The sequence below is a fragment of the Haliaeetus albicilla genome, chromosome 18 (assembly GCF_947461875.1).
Source record: "Haliaeetus albicilla chromosome 18, bHalAlb1.1, whole genome shotgun sequence".
Classification (NCBI taxonomy): domain Eukaryota; kingdom Metazoa; phylum Chordata; class Aves; order Accipitriformes; family Accipitridae; genus Haliaeetus; species Haliaeetus albicilla.
The window spans coordinates 20,437,074-20,457,234 of NC_091500.1; the positions used below are offsets into that span (position 1 = coordinate 20,437,074).

General features: G+C 38.5%; 1 protein-coding gene across 15 annotated transcripts in view; it reads left to right on the forward strand.

Moving 5' to 3' along the window:
- MYT1L (myelin transcription factor 1 like) overlaps positions 1-20,161 on the forward strand; it is a 314,756-nt gene that overhangs the window by 292,651 nt on the left and 1,944 nt on the right. For all 15 annotated transcript variants that reach the window (XM_069805876.1, XM_069805877.1, XM_069805880.1 and 12 more), the window contains 4 exons: positions 12,274-12,365; positions 14,136-14,239; positions 18,844-18,987; positions 19,311-20,161. The exon at positions 19,311-20,161 is cut by the window's right edge and continues 1,944 nt beyond it. In XM_069805876.1, the coding sequence (XP_069661977.1) occupies positions 12,274-12,365; positions 14,136-14,239; positions 18,844-18,987; positions 19,311-19,451 (481 nt within the window). In that variant the 3' untranslated portion in view covers positions 19,452-20,161. The remainder of the gene's footprint in view (positions 1-12,273; positions 12,366-14,135; positions 14,240-18,843; positions 18,988-19,310) is intronic.

Sequence of the window (20,161 nt, forward strand, 5' to 3'; positions counted from 1 at the left end):
AAAGGGTGTGAGAAGGCCTCAGATTATTCTGATTTTTATGTTTTGTACATAGGCTTGCAACCTCCGTTATTTGAGCTTGCCTTTGTGTTGATGCAGTGTTGTGTGAGGCCTATAGATATGACAGCAGGACTTACATTACACTAAGTTGTCTGAGATACTAAATGCCAGCTACTCCTTTCAGTTCATGGAGAAATGAAAGTGCCCAGAATTTAAATGGAGGTAATTGGTTCCTAGTAAGTGTCAGCTTTTCAGCAGGATAGGAAGCTTATTTGAAATAAAACCTGAATTTTAAAAAAAGTTTTCTGATATTCGCAAATAAATGCAGAGAGGAAAACTTAGAAGCTCTATTAAATATAAAGTTATATCAGATCTGAGACTCCATATATACATATATCTATATATATAGATATATGATGCAAGGTTCACTATGGACTAATGCAAATCAAAGATATCAGAAGGTGCATATTAATACTGTGGTTCAGTGCTGTGAACCACAGTGCAAAAATTGGATATGTCATGGTAAAATACCTTGTGTAAAAACAACAAAAAAGTAATTCATAGAATCATAGAATGCCAGGTTGGAAGGGACCTTGAGGATCATCGGGTCCAACCTTTCTTGGCAGAAACATGGTCTAGACAAGATGGCCCAGCACCCTGTCCAGCAGCATCTTAAAATTGTCCAATGTTGGGGAATCCACCACTTTCCTGGGGAGATTTTTCCAATGCTTGATTGTTCTCATTGTCAAAAATATTCCTCTTGTGTCCAATCAGAATCTCCCCAGGAGTAATTTGTACCCATTATCCCTCATCTTTTCCATGTGTCTCCTTGTAAAAAGGGAGTCTCCATCTTTGTAGCCACCCTTTAAATATTGGAACATGGTGATAAGGTCTCCCCTAAGCCTTCTCTTTGCAAGGCTCACAAACCCTGTTCTCTCAGCCCTTCCTCACATGGCAGGCTTCCCAGTCCTTTGATCATCTTTGTGACCCTTCTGTAGACCCTCTCCAGCCTGTCCACATCTTTTTTGTCTAGCAGGGACCAAAACTGAACACAGTATTCCAGGTGTGGCCTCACAAGCACTGAGTAGAGTGCGATAACGGCTTCTTTATCTCTGCTGGTGATGCCCTTGTTGATGGAACCCAGCATCCCATTGGCTTTCTTTGCTGCAGCAGCACACTGTTCACTCATGTTGAGCTGGTTGTCCACCAGGACCCCCAGGTCCCCTTCCACAGAGCTGCTCTCCAGCCGGGTAGATCCCAGCCTGTGCTGCACTCCTGGATTACGTTTTCTGAGGTGCAAGACCTTATATTTGTCTTTGTTGAACTTCATAAGGTTCTTGTTAGCCCACTTCCAGCCTATCCAGATCTTCCTGCAGGGTGGCTCTCCCTTCCAAAGTGTCCACTTCCCCACCCAGTTTGGTATCACCAGCAAACTTCATCAGGGTACACTTGATCCCATCATCCAGATCACTTATGAAGTTATTAAACAGCATTGGGCCCAATATCAATTCCTGGGGGACCCACTTGTGACAGATTACCAGTTTGAAAAGGAGCTATTTACCAGCACCCTCTGGGTGCAGCCTGTCAGCCAGTTCCCCACCCTCTGCACAGACCACTTGTCTAGACTGTGACACATCAGCATTTCTAGGAGGAGGCTGTGGGAAACTATCGAAAGCCTTGGAGAAATCCAGGTAGACAATGTCCACTGCTCGCCCCACATCAACGGAGCAGGTTACTTTGTCGTAGAAGGCCATCAGGTTCGTCAAGCACGATTTGCCCTTGGTGAATCCGTGCTGGCTTTTCCCAATCATTTGATGGTGAATCCATGCTGGCTTTTCCTAATCACGTGCTTCATTTGACTTGTGATAGCCCTCAGGAGGATTCGTTGCATAACTTTCCCAGGAACTGAAGTAAGACTGGTGGGCCTGTAATTTCCTGGATCCTCCTTTAAGCCCTTCTTGTAGATGGGGGTGACATTAGCCTTCTTCCAGTCTTCTGAGATGTCCCCCGGTCTCCATGACTTCTCAAAGATTATAGAGAGTGGCCTCGCAACAAGGTCAGCCAGCTCTCTTAACACCTTTGGGTGGATATTGTCAGGGCCCATTGATTTGTAGGGGTCAAGCTCCTGTAATAGCTCACATACCAACCCTTCCTTCACTGATGGTAGGTCTGTGTTGGCATCAATCTGGATTTCTGTTCCCAAGGCCTGGGGCCCAACAGTGCTGGTAAAGACCGAGGTGAAGAAAGTGTTGAGAACCTCTGCCTTTTCAGTGTTGTTGGTGACTAATTCACCTCTCCTGTTTAACAGTAGGCCAGTATTTTCCTTCTGTTTCTGCTTCTTGTTTACGTACCTGAAGAACCATTTTTGTAGTTTTTGACATCTCTGGCCAATTTCAACTCGAGATGAGCTTTTGCTTTTCTAACTGCATCTCTGCATGCCCTGGCAATGCCCTTGTAGTTCTCAACAGGTATTTGTCCACTTTTCCATCTCTGGTATGCTTCTCTCTTGGTTTTGAGCAGACTCAGAAGCTCACAGTTAAGCCAACTGCAAGCATCCTTTAAAACACAAAGAATCCAAACTGCCATGAATTCTCAGGGTGCTCTAGACTTCCGAAATACCATGTTCGTGAGGAATTTGTGGTCCAATTATATCTGGCAATTATATCTGTAGGGAACCAAAGGTTAAAAAGCACTCTTGAAAGGTGCTCCTATGCTACGTTGAAGGTAATGTTGAAAATGGTAAAAACTTTGCAGAGAGGAAATTTTTCTTGTTCTTCCATTTATCTATTTATGAAACGTGAATACTGTCAAACTCCAGATTTGTAAGAAGCTTTTAATATGAAACTCATTAAATTATTTGATTGCATCTATTTCTAGCCAGGTGTCTTGTCAAGTCAACTCTTGTCCTTTGATTTATTTGTTGCTACAGTAAGTTGACAGAGTGCCACATTTGAGTCAAAATTATTTCACTCTTAATTCTCATTGTTTCACTTTTTCCCTGGTAGGTTTTTTAAAGTTGTTTTAGGGTGTTTGTTTGTTTTAATCTGCCTGTCGCCTCCCTGCCATTGATTTATTTTGCTGTTTCCCACCTCTGATTTTTTTCCTACAAGCTTTACGTTGCAGTTTAGCAGGAGAAAGTCATACAATGTTAAGAGTATAGAAGAACTAACCAAACTCATTGCATTTAACAGTAATTACAATTGACAATGAAAAGAGTCATCATGGTGACATTACTGCAAGATGACAGACATGCAAATGTGCTGACATTTCCAAGAAGGCAAAGAGAGAAACATGGCAATTAAATGTAATAATAATATACATATAGAAGAAAAATATTAAACTAAAATCTGTGAGGTGGGTCCTGCAGTACAAAGGATTTTTTTACTTAGGAACTTTGTGTTGACTCATAAGCTCGAGGGAAAAGGGTCTTTCTAAATAGCTTTTCAACACCTTCCTCTTCCCATCCTCCTCCTCTCCTACTGCATCTGTGGCAGCCCTCTTCCCTTCTCTGTCCCTGTGGCTCCTGTTCAATCTTTCTTCTTACTTCTGCACTTCTCAGTCCTGAGCGTTTGAGGTAGCTGGCCATCAGGTATCTTCTCCTGAGTGCTGGCAGAACAGGACAGGCGATCTCACTGGTGTTGCTTCCAGCAAGCAGCCTTCAACTCCGGGCCCTGCAGCCCTGAACAGGGCTGATGGCAGAGAAGGTGCTCCCAGTTGTCATACACACAATGTACGTGGAGGGTCTGGCAGCCAAACACTAACTCACATCTACGGAGCATGTCCAAATGACAGTCTGTCAGAAGCTTATAACTCTGCCAAATCTACATTTGTTTTCATGAGGACAGCAGAATGCATCTCTAAACTCAGAGCAATATGCCGTGAAATGTTAAGTCTTGCTCCAATTCACAGACAATTAGAGATATTCACTGAACTATTGGGGCTTTTTTTTTTCCCCTCAGTATGGACAAAACAAGGTATATGGACAAAACAATGGTATACAAATATATTCTGAGAAATGGAAATTTTTTTCCTATGACGTTTTGAAAAAAAATGGCCAGACAGCTACCATGGAAGATTTCAGTCAGATCAGTTTAAAATTTGGCAAAAGTCAGAAATGACTAAATGCAGAGCCTAATTGTTGAAAGAGTTACGCCCTTTGACTGTGGGTAGTTCTGCCAGCTCTCTTCATTACGAGCTGGAAGAAGGATGGAATAGTATTTTAATCAGATGTACAGTCTATTAAATTGGAATGCTCCTAACAGAGAGCTAATCTAAAAGGACTTAAGAGGTTTACTTACCTTGGGAAAGTCAAGGAGAAAATAATATGAAATTCATATCAGAAAAAGCAGACTGCACAACATAAACAAGAAAAATCATTTTGCTGAGCAGACCTGACAAATGATAGCAGACAGTAATTTGTACAGGTGCTTGCAATGTTACATCTCCTTGATTTCAGGCACTTAGCAGAAGCTCTCTGGTTATAAGCCTGTCCTCACTGCAGGCGTAGCCCATAAAAAAGCAGAGATGACTGGATGGCTTTTTAGATTTGAGGTGGGATGAATTTTCCTCTTGAAATACCTTTTTTTTCTCTGCTGTCTATACAAGTGCCTAAAGAAACTGTGCTTCATTTTAAGTGCCTAAGTGAGCAGCAACTGGTCACTCAATAGATCACTTGAAATTTTGAGCTGCTCAAGAGCACTGATAAGAGGTATGTAGCTAGAGATACACCTATTTCTGCACAGGGAAGTCTCAGCCCATTTTCTCCTTCACAATAAATGCCCTATTCAACTGCCCAGTAAATCCACTGGTCTTCAGGTCATCTGTCCTGTTGTGTGCAGTCCGAGGACCGGAGAGAGGCTGGTAAACTTGGCAGTAGCCAGCACCCAGCTCCTGGGGCACTCAGTGGTGCCCCATTAAATGCACACTCCTTCCCCAAAACTTAGTGCTAGGGCCACCTGAAAATCTTGTAATTTGCTGCAGTGCTTCCTCACTCACCAAGGAATACGTGAGAGATTTTTAAATAGTTGTTGCATCACTGGGCAAGAGCCAAACCTCTTTCCCTGTTCAGTGATGATGCAGGTCAAAGCTCATTAGCACATGTGAGAAGCCCACCCACAGAGTTTCTTTGCTGACTAAGCAACTTTAATTAAAAAAATACCATTTAAATTTGCCACAGGACTAGTGTGCCCAGCTGAAGGGCAACTTTGGCAGTGCTCTTACAGTTCCAGCATTTCAAGATACATTAATCATTTTTCTGATGTATATTTATGCCCCAGGGGGATTCCTTTCAAATTGAGTCTGCTCGCAGAGCCTTTTGTCTCAGCTTGGCCATTTTTACAGCTCTACATAATTTCTATTTTTGTTTTTCTTACCTGATGCTTGGTTTTTTCTTTTGTTATGAGGGATAGGCAAAATTGAGCTATAACACTATTTTACCGTTTAAATCTCCAATAAAAACCAAATACCCTCTCATCTTCTGGGTATCACGGCCATTCACTCTATATCATCATCCATTTGGTGCTTGACTCACCAGATTTTAATTCCACTTTAACCCTCCCCCTCTAAAATAAGAAAGTAGTTCTTTCCTGAAAGTCTTTCTGAAACAATGATCAGATATCATTAAAATAATTTTGAAAAGTTTACATTTTGTTGTAGTCATAATGGCTATATTTCTTTCATGGCCACTTGGGTAGTGTTTTAATTTTATTTCGTTCTGGAACAAATACAAAGATTTGTTTAAACAGAATAAAATCTCAGCTACTTTTCTCAGCATCTTTGGAAAGCAACTTGGATTAGGAGCTGCCACTTTCTGCATTACGTCAAGCTTTTAGCTTTTTTAACTTAGATTTTCCTCCAGACTGAAAACTTAAGTGAAAGTTCTTCATCACCAACATTCCTGTGTGAGTTGTAAATGCACCACAAAAAAAAAAAAAAAAGCTTTAGCCAGGGAACAAGACCTAAAAAGGGCCACATTAATCAGAATTGTTCTTTTCCAGTGAAGAATTCTGAAATTGAGCTGAACAGACAATTTTTTCCAACACCACACAAAGGCAGTCAGGGTTGTGTGGCTGGCAGGGAGGAGAAGAGATTCCTCTGAGAGTCGCAGCAATCTCCATGCAAAACAAAACTAGCTTGTTTGCAAAACCTCTCTCCTGGACTCGCTTTACTTCACAGCTCAGTAAGAAGCTGGGGAAAAGCCAGTCACCCTTGAATGTAAATAAAAATGAGTGCTGCGCTAGGGAGGGTTCCTTTTATCTCTGCTGGAGTTGTGGATAGAGTATTTCATCCTTTAAGGTGTGTAGCAGAATTTACTCTTGGGAATAAGGAAATCACTAAAGCTGATACCCTTCAACATGGAAAAAATGAGTGGTTCATGGATTTAATATTAAACCAAGGAAAGGGCTACTTTGATCACTGAGTTTGATCTCTTAACTTGAACTTCAAACATTACCAAAGAGCTCAGGGGCTTAGTCATAAAAGTAAGGTTTCATCCATTAACAAAATAAAACAGTAGTTTTCACTGTGATCTGTATTTCCCTGAATTTCAAAAGGATTTACATCTGGGGCTTGTTTTGGATCTATCTCTAGTTAAAAGAGGTCCCTTGAATGTGACTTGTTCCTTCCTCTAGTCTATGGACAATGTTATTTTTAATAAACAGGAAAAGTGTTTCATTTTCTTAACTTTTTGAAAAATCACTGTGGTACTGAATCTATAAACATCTTACAGTATTTATAAAGTTAGACCTCAGGATGCTTTTTGGGTACTCCAGGTTGAGGCACTGGTTTCTTTACATCCTGTTCGTTCTTTCTTTGTAAACTTCAGCACTTCACACACCAAATATAAAAGTTACATTTTATTTGACCTTTGTCTCCTCCTTTCCCACATCTCTACTTCTCTGTTTGGAAAATGTTTTCTTCACTTGACAAGCCAAGTACAATTCCTTCAGCTTCAAGAGGGACCAGACTGCATCTGCCTGCTGAGGCAAAAAATGTATTTAACACAGCACAGCTGGAACCCAGATAAGTAAAATCAGTCACCCAGACAATTGCTCCACTTGATCAATGATCCTCCACTTTGACAGCCTCTCTTGTTTGCATCTCTGAAGATAGTGCAATTACATTCTTGAAGCAGTTCAGGATTTTAGCCCACATTTATTTATTTTTAAACTAAATGTCTTGGTAAATGTTCACGAAACACTAGCTAGATGTCCCTTTCAAACTTTTTGCCCCACTAATTTTCCTTTTATTTTGGACCAATTTCGCCTTATTTTCTAAATCCACTGAATATATGGCAAGGCATAGGTTGCAGTAATGTAACTGCAGTCCTAAAGAAGAAAGAAAATTCATTCTTCACATTGTGTTCAACTCTTAACAGATGCAATCACCATATACTCTTTATCCTAATTTGTGCATATAGTCTTTCTGCATACCTTCTAGATGATTGGGTTTCCATTAGTCGCTACTCTTCAGGGCAGTTAGGGTAAGATGTAGGCGTGTGTATGGATGCACCTTACTTTGTGGAGTTTATACAGCTACTAGCACGTTACCTCTGCATTTCTCCATTTGTAAAGTCTTCCTGTAAAAACAAGCCTGATTAATGCAGGCTGAACTTGCATGGCATAAAACCCTGTCACCCCTTCTACCTGTCAGTCCTACAGGTGTATAGTGTGTATAAATATCTGTTGCATGGACAGTGCCATGCCCTGCAAAGAAAAGCTGCATGATAGGTCCCAGCTGTGCACCTCTCCGTTTAGCACCCATGCCCAACAAAAGCACGTTTCCAATATAAATTATGTGTTACAATATCAGAAGTCTCCAGCCAACCAGCAAAAATTGAGACCTTCTCAAATTTTAGCACGTGCCTTACAAGAGGTTTGCAGCATCTGACTCTATATCGCTTTAATCTAACAGTTTAACTAATTTTTCATAGTATTTTGTAAATTATGGCAGAGGTTGACTTTCAAGGATGATGTCACAGATCGCACTTTTCTTTCTCAAATTAGAGATTAAGCCCGACAGTATAAATTCAGCGAGAGCCGAGACACATTGCATCTCAACGAGACAAGGTGCTCATGATCAGCTGGTTGTTGATACCTTGTCTCTGTGGCAGCAGCAGCTCACAGCTCCTGCTGAATCTAAGAGGAACTAAGAGGGAGGCAGGAGGTGGGTATTGGTGCTTCTCACAGCCCCACCAAAATGCTGTAGCTTCAAGCCCTGTGGCATCCACAGTCTGACAGAGATAAATGATGGCTCAGTATGTTTATACTGTATTTATTACAGCAGTACCCCCAGCAATGTTGTTAGAAAGCCTTACTCATTTTTTATTATGGAAAGAATACTCAACTGTGTTTATATTTTCTTTTGCATGATTTCTCATGTGTATGAGAATAATGGCGGTAGCAAGTGAGATAACTGTGATTAATTTTACTAGTTCTTTGCTGGAATGAACAAGCTGCAGAATTCCATATTCATGTAAAAGTCAATGTAAGGTTTGTTAAATTATAGAAAACAAACCAAAGCAGGATTACACACTAATTCCAGTTGTTACAGAAAACCTATAACAGGCATCAACTGTAGAGGCTTTAAACTTGATGTGAGGATAAGCGTTATCCTTACCAAAACTACTAGCTAGCATGTTCCTCTTGGTCTTTTTTGATTTTTGAGATGTTTAAAGCATATTTTGCTTAACTCCTAAAGCACTGAAGTGGATTGCACTTGTACACTTTTGTTTGCCAGTCATGGGAAGACAAATAAAACATAAATATTTGAGACAAATAAAATCATACCTACTCCTTTTTGTCTTCTGTCTCCTTCTACCCCCCAGTCTTCTAGAAATCTTGGGCCACTCCGAGTCTCACTGGGATCTCAATTCAAGCTTTTTGGTTAACTTTACACCTCCGTGAGGTTCAGCCTTTGTGCAACAGCCTAATTCTGGTGCGATGGTGACTTTTGCCCCGTTATTCATCTTCCCTTCCCGTATATCCTGCCCTCTTTTGGTTGTTCTCAACTTAGAGAAGGAGCAGTTACCTTCACGAGAGATAAATATAGTCAAGAAGATAGAAGGGAAGAGGTAGAATTTCCTTGCAGAGTAGAAGCTTATCGTAAAAGTCCTAATTTACTTTTTAAATTATTTAAAGTATTTTTAGGTAACTTAATTAAGAACAGAGCTGGGCAAAGAGGATACATATTGCTATCTTTGTCTTACTCATTTCTGGAGAATTTAGCCAAGTTAAATAAACTGTAGTAGAACTCAATCCTCTAATTCAGGTTGCTAACTTAGTATCTGCTTCATTGAAATTGTAAGTGCCTGGCTCAGGAAAGTGAGCTAATCCACTTACAATACAATATACAATTAATGGAGAGACAGGTTTGCCAGTAAAGACCTGCAGAGGAAGTTGATGGCATGGCCTGGCTTTGGCATCTTCCCCTGTGTTGAATTTGGTACCTCTGGAAGTTTTGGATGCTGTCTTAAATTGCATAAAGCCACAGGAAAAAGTTAGGACCTTCTGTTCATTCATGGCCTTTTCTAAGGACAGACACGTAACAAGCTAAAGGTAGTCATAGTGTGTCGTGGTTTAACCCCAGCAAGCAACTAAGCACCACACAGCCGCTCACTCACTCCCCCCCATCCAGTGAGGGAAAAAGAAGTAAAACTCCTGGGTTGAGGTAAGAACAGTTTAATAGAACAGAAAAGAAGAAACTAATAATGATAATGATAACACTAATAAAATGACAACAGTAGTAATAAAAGGATTGGAATGTACAAATGATGCGCAGGGCAATTGCTCACCACCCGCCGACCGACACCCAGCCAGTCCCCGAGCGGTGATTCCCCACCCCCACTTCCCAGTTCCTAAACTAGATGGGACGTCCCATGGTATGGAATACACTGTTGGCCAGTTTGGGTCAGGTGCCCTGGCTGCGTCCTGTGCCAACTTCTTGTGTCCCTCCAGCTTTCTCGCTGGCTGGGCATGAGAAGCTGAAAAATCCTTGACTTAGTCTAAACACTACTGAGCAACAACTGAAAACATCAGTGTTACCAACATTCTTCACATACTGAACTCAAAACATAGCACTGTACCAGCTACTAGGAAGACAGTTAACTCTATCCCAGCTGAAACCAGGACATGATGCATATGTTAAAGCCACGAGTGTAAGGGTGAGGAAGGCAAAAAGAGGAAGCTTGCAATTTGGGAATGCAGTTGCATGGAAGGAAAGCCCTTTTGGTCGAAGCCTTCCTCTGTCCGTGCATATTGTATTAGATCACCAGTGGGTAAGAACAAAATTAATCTGGCTACAGGTAGGCCCAAAAATAGGCAGCCCTTTGCCTTTCCCCTCACTAAGTCATGACTTTCAGGTGTGCAGTTCTAGCATCCAGGTTTCTTGTTGGTCTATATGCTGTACTTATGGGCTGTTTGAGGGATAATTTTATTTTGAGGGATTCCCTAGGTTGTCATCAGTCAAGACTTTTAGAGAGGAAAAGGCTGCAGACCAAGATGGGAGTAAACTAACACAGTTGTTACAATGCCCAGTGATGGCAACTCCTGAAAAAGAGTGAGGACAAAATACGAGGAAATTCATTAAGTCAATTGAAGGGATGGATACAAAAATGAAGTCAATTAAATGATGCAGAAACTTTGCATATACTGTTATCTTTTATTCTTTTCCCTGTGCCAACGATTTTTTCCCAAAACGGCTAATCTTCTCCGCGTTAATCTTCCTCAAGGCTCTGTTTTGGCACTTCAAGAGGACAGTTGTTTAAGGTCACACAGTGAGTCCATAGCAGAGCTTGGAACAATAATCTGGCATCCTACCACCTAGGCTACAGTGAGAAGCTACTAGATCATGCTATTTCTTGATACTACTAGTATTGTTTTATTATACATCTCCTCAGTAACAGAGCTGTATAAAATATTGAACACTGATTCTTTTGCTGAGGAAGGGAAAATTTTTTTAGACACTTTTCTGGGAAAAGTTTCCTTTTTTGGATGGCTGCACTTGATAATAGTAGCCCAGGCTTTTCAGAGAAACATTTTCAATAATTAAACACTGTATTTATATTATAGGACTTTATTTAGTAGGAAGTTGGGTCTTTACTTACATAAATGCTTTTAATCAAAGATACCACATTCCTCAGAAATTTGTTCCACATTACAGAGAGATTATCTGAGTATTAGCTTAGAATTTTATGTGCACAATTAAAAATTGTAAAAAAAATAATCTTCCCTTGGATCTGAAGAGGAAATATAAATGTGACTGTATGCAATGAGAAGTACGTGACGTTACTCAGTTTCAGTGGCTATGAAATGTTAAATGTTGAAGCAATAGGGAATTGTTTAGTAAGTTTCCAAATTCCCTTCACTGCTAAAGCTTGCTCAGAATAAGACTATATTTTTCTGTTGTTAAATTAGATTGAGTATGTATTTTCTCTTACCTGTGATAGTGCAACTACATTATAGATGTGATTTTGAAAAAGGAGATAGTTTGGTGTATACAATTATTTATAAAATAGTGAGCACTGTTTGATCATTATTGTATTTTTACAATAAAACCTGCTAAGACTGCATTTTCTATCAAACTGGTTTGTACAATGTAATTAAAAGCTTAGTATTTTGGCAACATGGGAGACAAGAGATAACTGAGTCTGCATCCGTAAGTGTAACAGATATACATTATGAGACATGTATCCCTTACCAAGGCAAGGTCATTTTTATGGGAATTACTTTTCTTGGGCTTCAACAGAAAGCCAGCACATAGTTACAGCCATTTTAAGAAACAATTTAGAAAAAAGCAATTTAGCCAGCTCAGTAGGTGATATTCACAAAGAAAAGCAGTTTGTAAGAGTTAGTCATTTGGATGTGAGAGGTAGCTCACGTCCCCTTCTCTCAGCATTCAGTTCCATGTTTGAACATATGAATTAAAAAGGGTGGGAGTTCAGAGCAGGGACATGTAAATTCAAAGGGGAGTATTTACACAATAACTGTTTTTAAAATAAAACTTTTTAATAAGAGCATTGCAATTTAGAGCTTCCCTGGCTTATAGTTTTAAAAGATATATCTGACTTTTATATTAGCTGTCTATACAAAAAGAATTTGGAAGAAAGAATAAAACCATGAAATCACTACTGGTAAGTCCTTTTTTTTCAGACTAACACACTCTTTCAGTGCTAGGCAGTGAATATGAACTTTGTCTCTGATACTATTTTTATTACAGGTTTGGATTACAGATTTATTTTCAATGACCTATCAAAATTAATAGGCTTCTTACTGTTCACAGTTTATCAGGATGCCCCAGAGCTACTTCAGCAATGAAGAAGGCAAAGCTGTCTGGTGAACAAATGCTAACAATAAAGCAGCGGGCCAGTAATGGTAAATTTTTAATCATTACCTTTTAAAATATTACTTCTTTGTAAACTAAAGTTATCATTACTCTCTTGGATTTTTTTCCTGCATGTGTAAATCTTTGTATAAATAGTGAATTCACTGTCAGTAGAAGTGAAACTGGGTTCTATGCTGTGGAAATCTGAGCCAGCAGTAGAGTAGTCAGACTGATCTGAGTTATATCTACATAAATCTAAAACACTAAAACATTTCAAACTAGAATATACCATTAGAATTTTCTGGTTCACATCTCATTCATCAAAGGTGGATAGTTGGTCTTATATTGTTGCAGGATTCACAAGAGAAGAAGGCTTGATTTCCAGAGTGTCAAGTCCTCATGAGTTCCCCTGAATTCATTTGGAGCTGTGGCTCTGTAACCTCTGGCACATGTAGATGGCATTGTGCCATTTCATCTCCAATAATCTGCAGTCCTTCCTGGGAACCTTGAGTTGCAGGGAAGATGATGAAAATACCTTGGATGAAAGTCAGGGTAGTACCCTGATTGTTGAAGTGCAATAAAAGCATAATGTAGGTGCTTCAGTTCAAATAAGTAATGCAGAAAAGGTTTGTCTGGGAGGTGCCAATGTCCTGAGTTTTCTTGGAAAACTTTATGTAGTCACTTAGTCTGTGACTGTGCATGCCTTCTTAACTCTTGGTGTTCACTGTGAGAGCCACAAAGCATTTCAACACAGTGCAGGAGGCATTTCAACCCACATTGCCAGCACAGCTGGAGAAAGCATTGGCTGTCTTTGTTCAATAGCTAGTAACCAGGGAGTGGGAGATGTGGATGTAATTTTCTCTACAACCCGGGAAGTACTGAGAACTGTATCTGCCATGCCCATGAAGAATGCCTTAAGCAGTGGTATATGGATATTTTGGGTACTTAGGGGAAAACACAGCATCTTTCCTATTAGAGTTAGGCACTGTGGGAAAAGGTATGCAAGATTCACACTAGAGTAAGAACAGGAGAGTGGGAACACCAGTTTCTCGAGCCTTAGGAGTTCAGACTTTGACTTGAGAGAAAATGGGTCTATCTCTTCCCAGGACTATTTTATGCTTTGTTATACTAATTAAAAGGATAAATAAACAAAACCTTTACAGTTTATTCCTGTCTGAATCCTTAAAAATGCAGGTACCTTTAAAATTCTGTTCTCTAAATGTTTATGCCATAAAAACTCAGAAATCGCTTCCATTTTGCAAATTATTCTATATATCATTATTTAATAACACCCTTCTGAACCATGAAAATATTAAAAGCAACAGCAGAATCACAATATATCCCAGTACATCAACAAAATTTCACTGTGTTGGGAAAAAAAATCTTCTGAATTAGTTACAAATTATTTTGACAACGCTGTAATATGAAGAGATTAGCATGTTAAGATATTTTCTTCAGAAGATCTAAGTGGACACAGTCTTTCAAATAAGTTACATATGACAGTGGAGCAGAATTTGTTGCTGCAGGTGCATTTCTTATAATACAAAGTTAAATCAGTACATAGAAAGAAAAAGGTGTGTCTTATTGATCCTTTAGGCACTTCAACACTCTTGCTGAAAAATTACTGCAATTTTTAGAAGTAGTGGAAAAATACATTGTTTTAACTTCAAAAGAAAGTTTGAAGAACACCTCCTTTTACTTTTTTACTTTAATACTTTTACTTGAAATAAATTTATTTTCAAATGTGGAAAAAATTAATTCACTGAACTCTGATTTAAAGCTTAATCATTTTAACACCCCTTTTATTTTTATATCACCAGGTATAGAAAATGATGAAGAAATTAAACAGTTAGATGAAGAAATCAAAGAACTAAATGAATCCAACTCCCAGATGGAAGCTGATATGATTAAACTCAGAACTCAGGTAACAGTTTTATGAAGCCCTAAATTCAGCTGCTTTTTCTACGTGACTGATTAAAAGAAATATAGGAAATATATTGTTGCTTTTTATGTTTCTTACATACTAAGATTTCTGTCTGTGATTTGCCATTTATAAAATCAGAAAACAGTATCTATTATGCAATTTCCACATCAGTTACCAGCATTAAAAAAAAAAAAAAAAAAAAGGCTTAGCAAAATATATTCTTTAAAATAATGGCAAAAGCATGACCTGTCATAGTCAGCTTTGTATTTCCCCTTGATAAGGCTATGCCTTTCTAACAGCAGTTAAAATATTGTGTGACATCATGGTCATTAACATAAGTTACAAGGTGAAGGATTCCAGATGAACAGCATGGCTTTTGCCTGGTCTGTCTTACAGAGGAAATTCAGATAGGGAAGTGAATACCTGTTACACTTCACTTCATCACGTTGTACACTAAGTGCAGCTGTTGGCAGCAGTAGTGGTTCCACAGATCCAGCTTAATTCCTTTTGGGTTCCACATAAATCTGTTGGGGGAAAAAAAAAAAAGGAAAACCTAACATTAGACTACTATTTAAAACCTGATTATTCAACAGTCCTAAAACTGGACGGAAAAAGCAAAGGAAACAAATAAATTGAATTATTTCCCTGGCATTTTCAAGTGTCCAAGATGATAGCTTCTGGTGCTTTTTTCTTCACATGATTTGAGCACAGACACCAACAGTGAGATTTACCATAGTTCTCACCATTTATCAGCCTTTAGTCCCATGGTCATAATCACCCAATTGATCTTGATGGAAAAAAGAATAAACCATTCCTTGCTACTTCTTTGTCTGCTGCTTGTGGAGGAGTGCTATGTCCATTGTCCTCTTCCTCCTCTTGTATACTCATAACTAAAAGGCAGGATCTGCCTCTTCAGCTTGGTTTTTCTTTGATTTCTAAACCTTAACCAATTTGATATTGAAACCTCACTTCTATTTTTTGCCTATATTTAGGGCTTTGTTGTCATTATTCAGCCTTTATACGATTTGACTTATGTTTTACACAGGTTTCTGATGTGCCCAAATATAGCTGTAGGGTAAAGAGGACAAAATCTGCAAGAATGTAAAGCAAGAACAATAACCAATGGCAGGAAAATTATACGTATTTATGTTGGAGGAATTTGGTCCTAAGTTTTGAATGTGACAGCTTCCAATCTGCCTTATGTTTTCTTTTGCTTAATACAACGCTGTAGGTGCTGTTCACATACAGACTGATTTAGGTGAGATTTTTAAAAATGTGAAGCAGTTTGGCCATTATGTGTACATGAGGTAAATGCTCCTGTTGTCAATAACTTTCTGCTTTTTTAATTTTATTTTTGGCCGGATGAATAAAAAAAATAAATGAAGCCATGATAACACTATCACAGGCATAAAACATGTATTGACTTTCAAAGATTTAGCTAGGAATTTCACATCAAGTTTTGGTCTGAAATGAGTACGGAAGCCATACTTCAGTGCTCTCAGTTCCAACTTTCATATCTCAGACTAGTGCCATTGCGTGTGTTAGAAATCAGATTAGGCACTACCTGGGACCACTGCATATTCTTGGTAAAAAAACCTCAGCTGATGATTTTACCATCAAGTTGAAAGGATGCTTTTCGCACCTTGGTGCCAGAGATTTAGAAAAGGGGTAGAATGACTGGCAATGACACATACTGTCATTAAAATAATTAATAGGAATCTAGAAAATACAGCTACAAGAGACCTTGAAATGTTATTTTGTCCACCAGTCTTCTTCCCTTCCTACTTCCCAGCTCTTCCCAAACTAATTCTGACAGATGCTTGTCTAACCTATTCTTTACTTCCTCCACTAGAGATTCCACAGTCTCTGGGTAGTGTGGTCTAATACTTACCTGTTCTAACCCAACTAGCTACTGATGCCTGTAGAAAATCCTAGCTGAGTCAAACTTCACAAAAATTCAGAGTCCTCAGTTTTGAATTCGTACAGTCTTCTGAAGATAAGCAATTTACATTTCCAACACGTAGAGAGTTACATCGTAGTCATTATCAATCTATTAAGAGGATCAAAGTCAACAGTCTCCTTTATTTGCAACAGTAAAATTATATTGAACATTACAAAATGTTTGCTGATAAACCTTTAGAAAATCATTGTGCAACCTAGATTTCACTAAGACTTTGCAGGCGGGGAGTACGCCATGAGAAAATAGTGGAAGTTCTGTGAACACCAGAAGTAGCAACAGTCTTGTTTGATATGGATTTGCATCCCATATGACTGTAAGTGCCAGCACAAGTTTTTCCTACAACAGGAACTTCCCTTCCGTGTAGAATCTTTTATATTTAATAAACTGAAAAGTCATGCTGCAGCCTTTTTCTTAGCTGGAGCATTCATAAGACTCCTTTACTCACCTGCCTTTTTGCTTAAGACTTTGAAGAAAGTATTTTTAATCTAAGATCTTCTAGTAAATTTGTTCAAATTTAACATGCAAGTCCGAAAGTATGAGAGGGGCAGAAACATGTAAAGGAGAGAGGGGGAAAGAAAAATCTGCAAATAATTGTGTCTCATACAAGCAACAGGTTATCCTGTTTTGAGACTAGATACAAGTAAACATTCATTAGTTTTAGGGTAAAATGTGGGGAGGGAAATTTCAGCCTTTAAGCAAGTGAATACAATAATTGAGTATGCCAGTTATCTTAAGATACTACAGATGTGTACTGAATGCAATTGTGAGATATGCTGATCAGCTGCCACTGTATTTGCAGATAGCATCTCACATGAAAAAAGATCTATTCAAGTAGCAGTGCTTAGCTAGCTAGAAAAATCTATAAAATGTCAGCTCCTACTTAAGCGAGTGTGAGGCAGCAGCAGTATGCCATACTGAACGGGGCCTTTTTTGACATCAGACTCTTCACTTTGATCTGTAATATAAAAATCAGTTTTTAGGGTAAATATTGGAGCATGACAGACTCTAACAAGCACCTATGAAAGATGTTTTGCATTTGCATACATCAGATATAAACAAGCTCTCTGATATAAACAAGCTGAAAGCAAAACAAGAGAGGAGGTTGTGTTTTCGGTTTCAAAGCTGAAGAAAGTATTTTGCCTACTGTAATATGTTGTGGAAATAGCTCAGAATCGATTAACTGTGACAAAACCAAGCCTCTGCAATACTGACAGCTTGCATTAACTGCTATATAAACATCTGTAGTCAAAGCAAGAGATACTTGAAGATCATTTTATGTAGCCACATCACTTGTCACAGTTACTTCTATCGACTAATGGGCTGTATTTCCATAAGGAGACTGAAATTTTAGGTCCAGAATAAAACTAGAGACATCTAACTACCTGATTGTGCCAACAATTTCCTAAAATTTATTCACCCATGGTCAAGTTAATATTCAGTTAAGAACCTTTTCTCCTTCAGCCTGCTACTACCACACAAACCTCCAACCTTCCCATCAGCATTTAAATTGCATCAATTCTTCCCACAGTTCACTGTCTATGCCGGTGAAGAAATGGATAAAGCTCATTTTGAGAATTCAAAACCTTGTGTTCTTTGGCATTTTTTCCCCTTCTCTGGCATCTTTTTTCGCCCTCTCGTCAAGACATATTTTAACCTACACACACACAAAAGCACACTGTAGACTTTGTAATAGATGTTAACGGTTATCATCCAATGTGAAAAGTAAGGACAGGTCTACAGAGAAAAGTGTAGACAGATACGAGTGAGCTCTGCATGTGCTCTCGACAAGTTGGACATAAGCCAGTGCTCATCTGAAATCCTTATAGCTTCATTAGCACAGTGCTCTGCACAAGCTTGGGTAAGTTGCCTCTCAGCAATGCTTTTTAGCTCAAGCAGGGCACCTTGCAAGGTCAGAGCTAAGTTGTGTCTGGTCACCTGGGAACACAGGCAGAGTATACTCTCAGTTGTCTTCACCTGTACATGTCGTCACGCCGCAGAGACCCACTCTCCTGGCTATGCGCAAATTTTCTTCAGTTCCTTTGGTTTTGCAAGTCATTGTATGTGTTAGAAAACTTCCCGAATTTGTACATACATTGCAATAACATGCAATTGTTCAGCTTCCGAAAGCAGCCCTGTGAATTTGCATGGAATCAAATTATACTTACAAAGAGCTAAACACTGGCAGCAAGGAGCTGTGCATGCTTAGCTAACAATACATATATATATATATATATATATGTATACAGCAGAAAATATAAGAAATGCATGGCTTACTGCAGAATGCCCCTAAGGCAGGCTCCTAGGAGTAGAAGTGTTTAACCACATGGATGAACTTGCAGAACTAAGGTCCTTCTTAATGCTTTTCAACTTAAGAAGAAAAGCTCTACAGCAGTGGAATCAAATCCAAGTTCATTCGTTATTACCAATATTAAAAAGAAAAGCTGTTAAAGTCATACAACATGCAGTAGGAATAAGAAACCCTTCACATGATAAGAATTGCAGACTCAAGCAAAACCTTTTTAAGCATGAATGAATAGACCTTTTTCTTCTTTCCCTGGTATTTCTGTTCTCTCTCCCTTCAAAGAGCGCATGCTTTATAACAGCTTGCCTTATATTACATTGTACACAAATTTGTCCATTTTAGATTACCACAATGGAGAGCAACCTGAAGACGATAGAAGAGGAGAACAAAGTAATTGAACAGCAAAATGAGTCTCTTCTTCATGAATTGGCCAATTTAAGCCAGTCTTTAATTCATAGTCTAGCTAATATCCAGCTGCCACATATGGTAAGTGATTGAGAGCACAAGTTAAGGAATTTGGCGATCTTCAGTTCACTTCATACAATAGATGTCTTTTTTTATGTTTATGTTTCATCAACCAGTTGGATATTTGTGGTAACAACACTGAAACCATAAAGATACATTTAACTGCTAACAAAGACATGGAGGGCCTGTTCCAGTGTATCCTGTAAAATTAAGTAAGAACTAAATAGGCATTTTAAATATTATAAAAAATGGTGGCAATATGCCTTGATAATATGTTATGCTTAAATGAATATACGATTAAGAAAATAAAAGTTGTATATGAACTACTATTTAATATCTCGTAGGAACCAATCAATGAACAAAATTTTGATGCTTACGTGACCACTTTGACGGACATGTATACAAATCAAGATCGTTATCAGAGTCCAGAAAATAAAGCCCTACTGGAAAATATAAAGCAGGCTGTGAGAGGAATTCAGGTCTGAACAGCTGCTATAGTGGTGAAAGTCTTGCTTAAAAAAAGGATGCCTCTTGTTTTTTGCTGCTGTAATTTACCAGAAAGTGTTATATATTTATTTCTGTTTGAAACAGTGTTATGCTTACAAGACTTCATAATGATTTTATGTCTTGCTTTAAAGATAGTAACTGCAGAATAGTTTTTTGAATACATTCACATTTTGTACGTTTTCATATAAGCTGACATAGTGTGATATGCCATGTAATGTTTATAGCTGCTAATGTATGCACATTTTTGGGGTATATATATTTCTGAAGAGGTAAGCTGATCAAAATAAATAGAGTGTAAATTCTTTTTAATGCTTTAGTGATTAAATGTTTTAGTATTTTGAACTGAAATGGAAAAAAAAAACAGCTTTGAATGACAATGTTGCGGTCTGCAGCCACTTTTTAAACACTATCATTTTGCCTCATGTTGGAGGATTTTATGGGATTTAAGAAATACATTTTGTGTGCATATTGTTTCATAGCAAGAATTGGTTGCAAAAATGCTTTATTTTTGAACAATGCTTGAAAATATTATGTGACTTTTGTTTTTGGAGGATGGTGTGTGGTGGGGGCAATAAAATGAGGTTTTTTGAATTCCAAGAAAATGGCATGGATTAGATGTAAGATACAAAATGGGTAATTTATTGTAAGACAACATCAAGCCATGGAAACTTGACAGAAGATTCAAAGC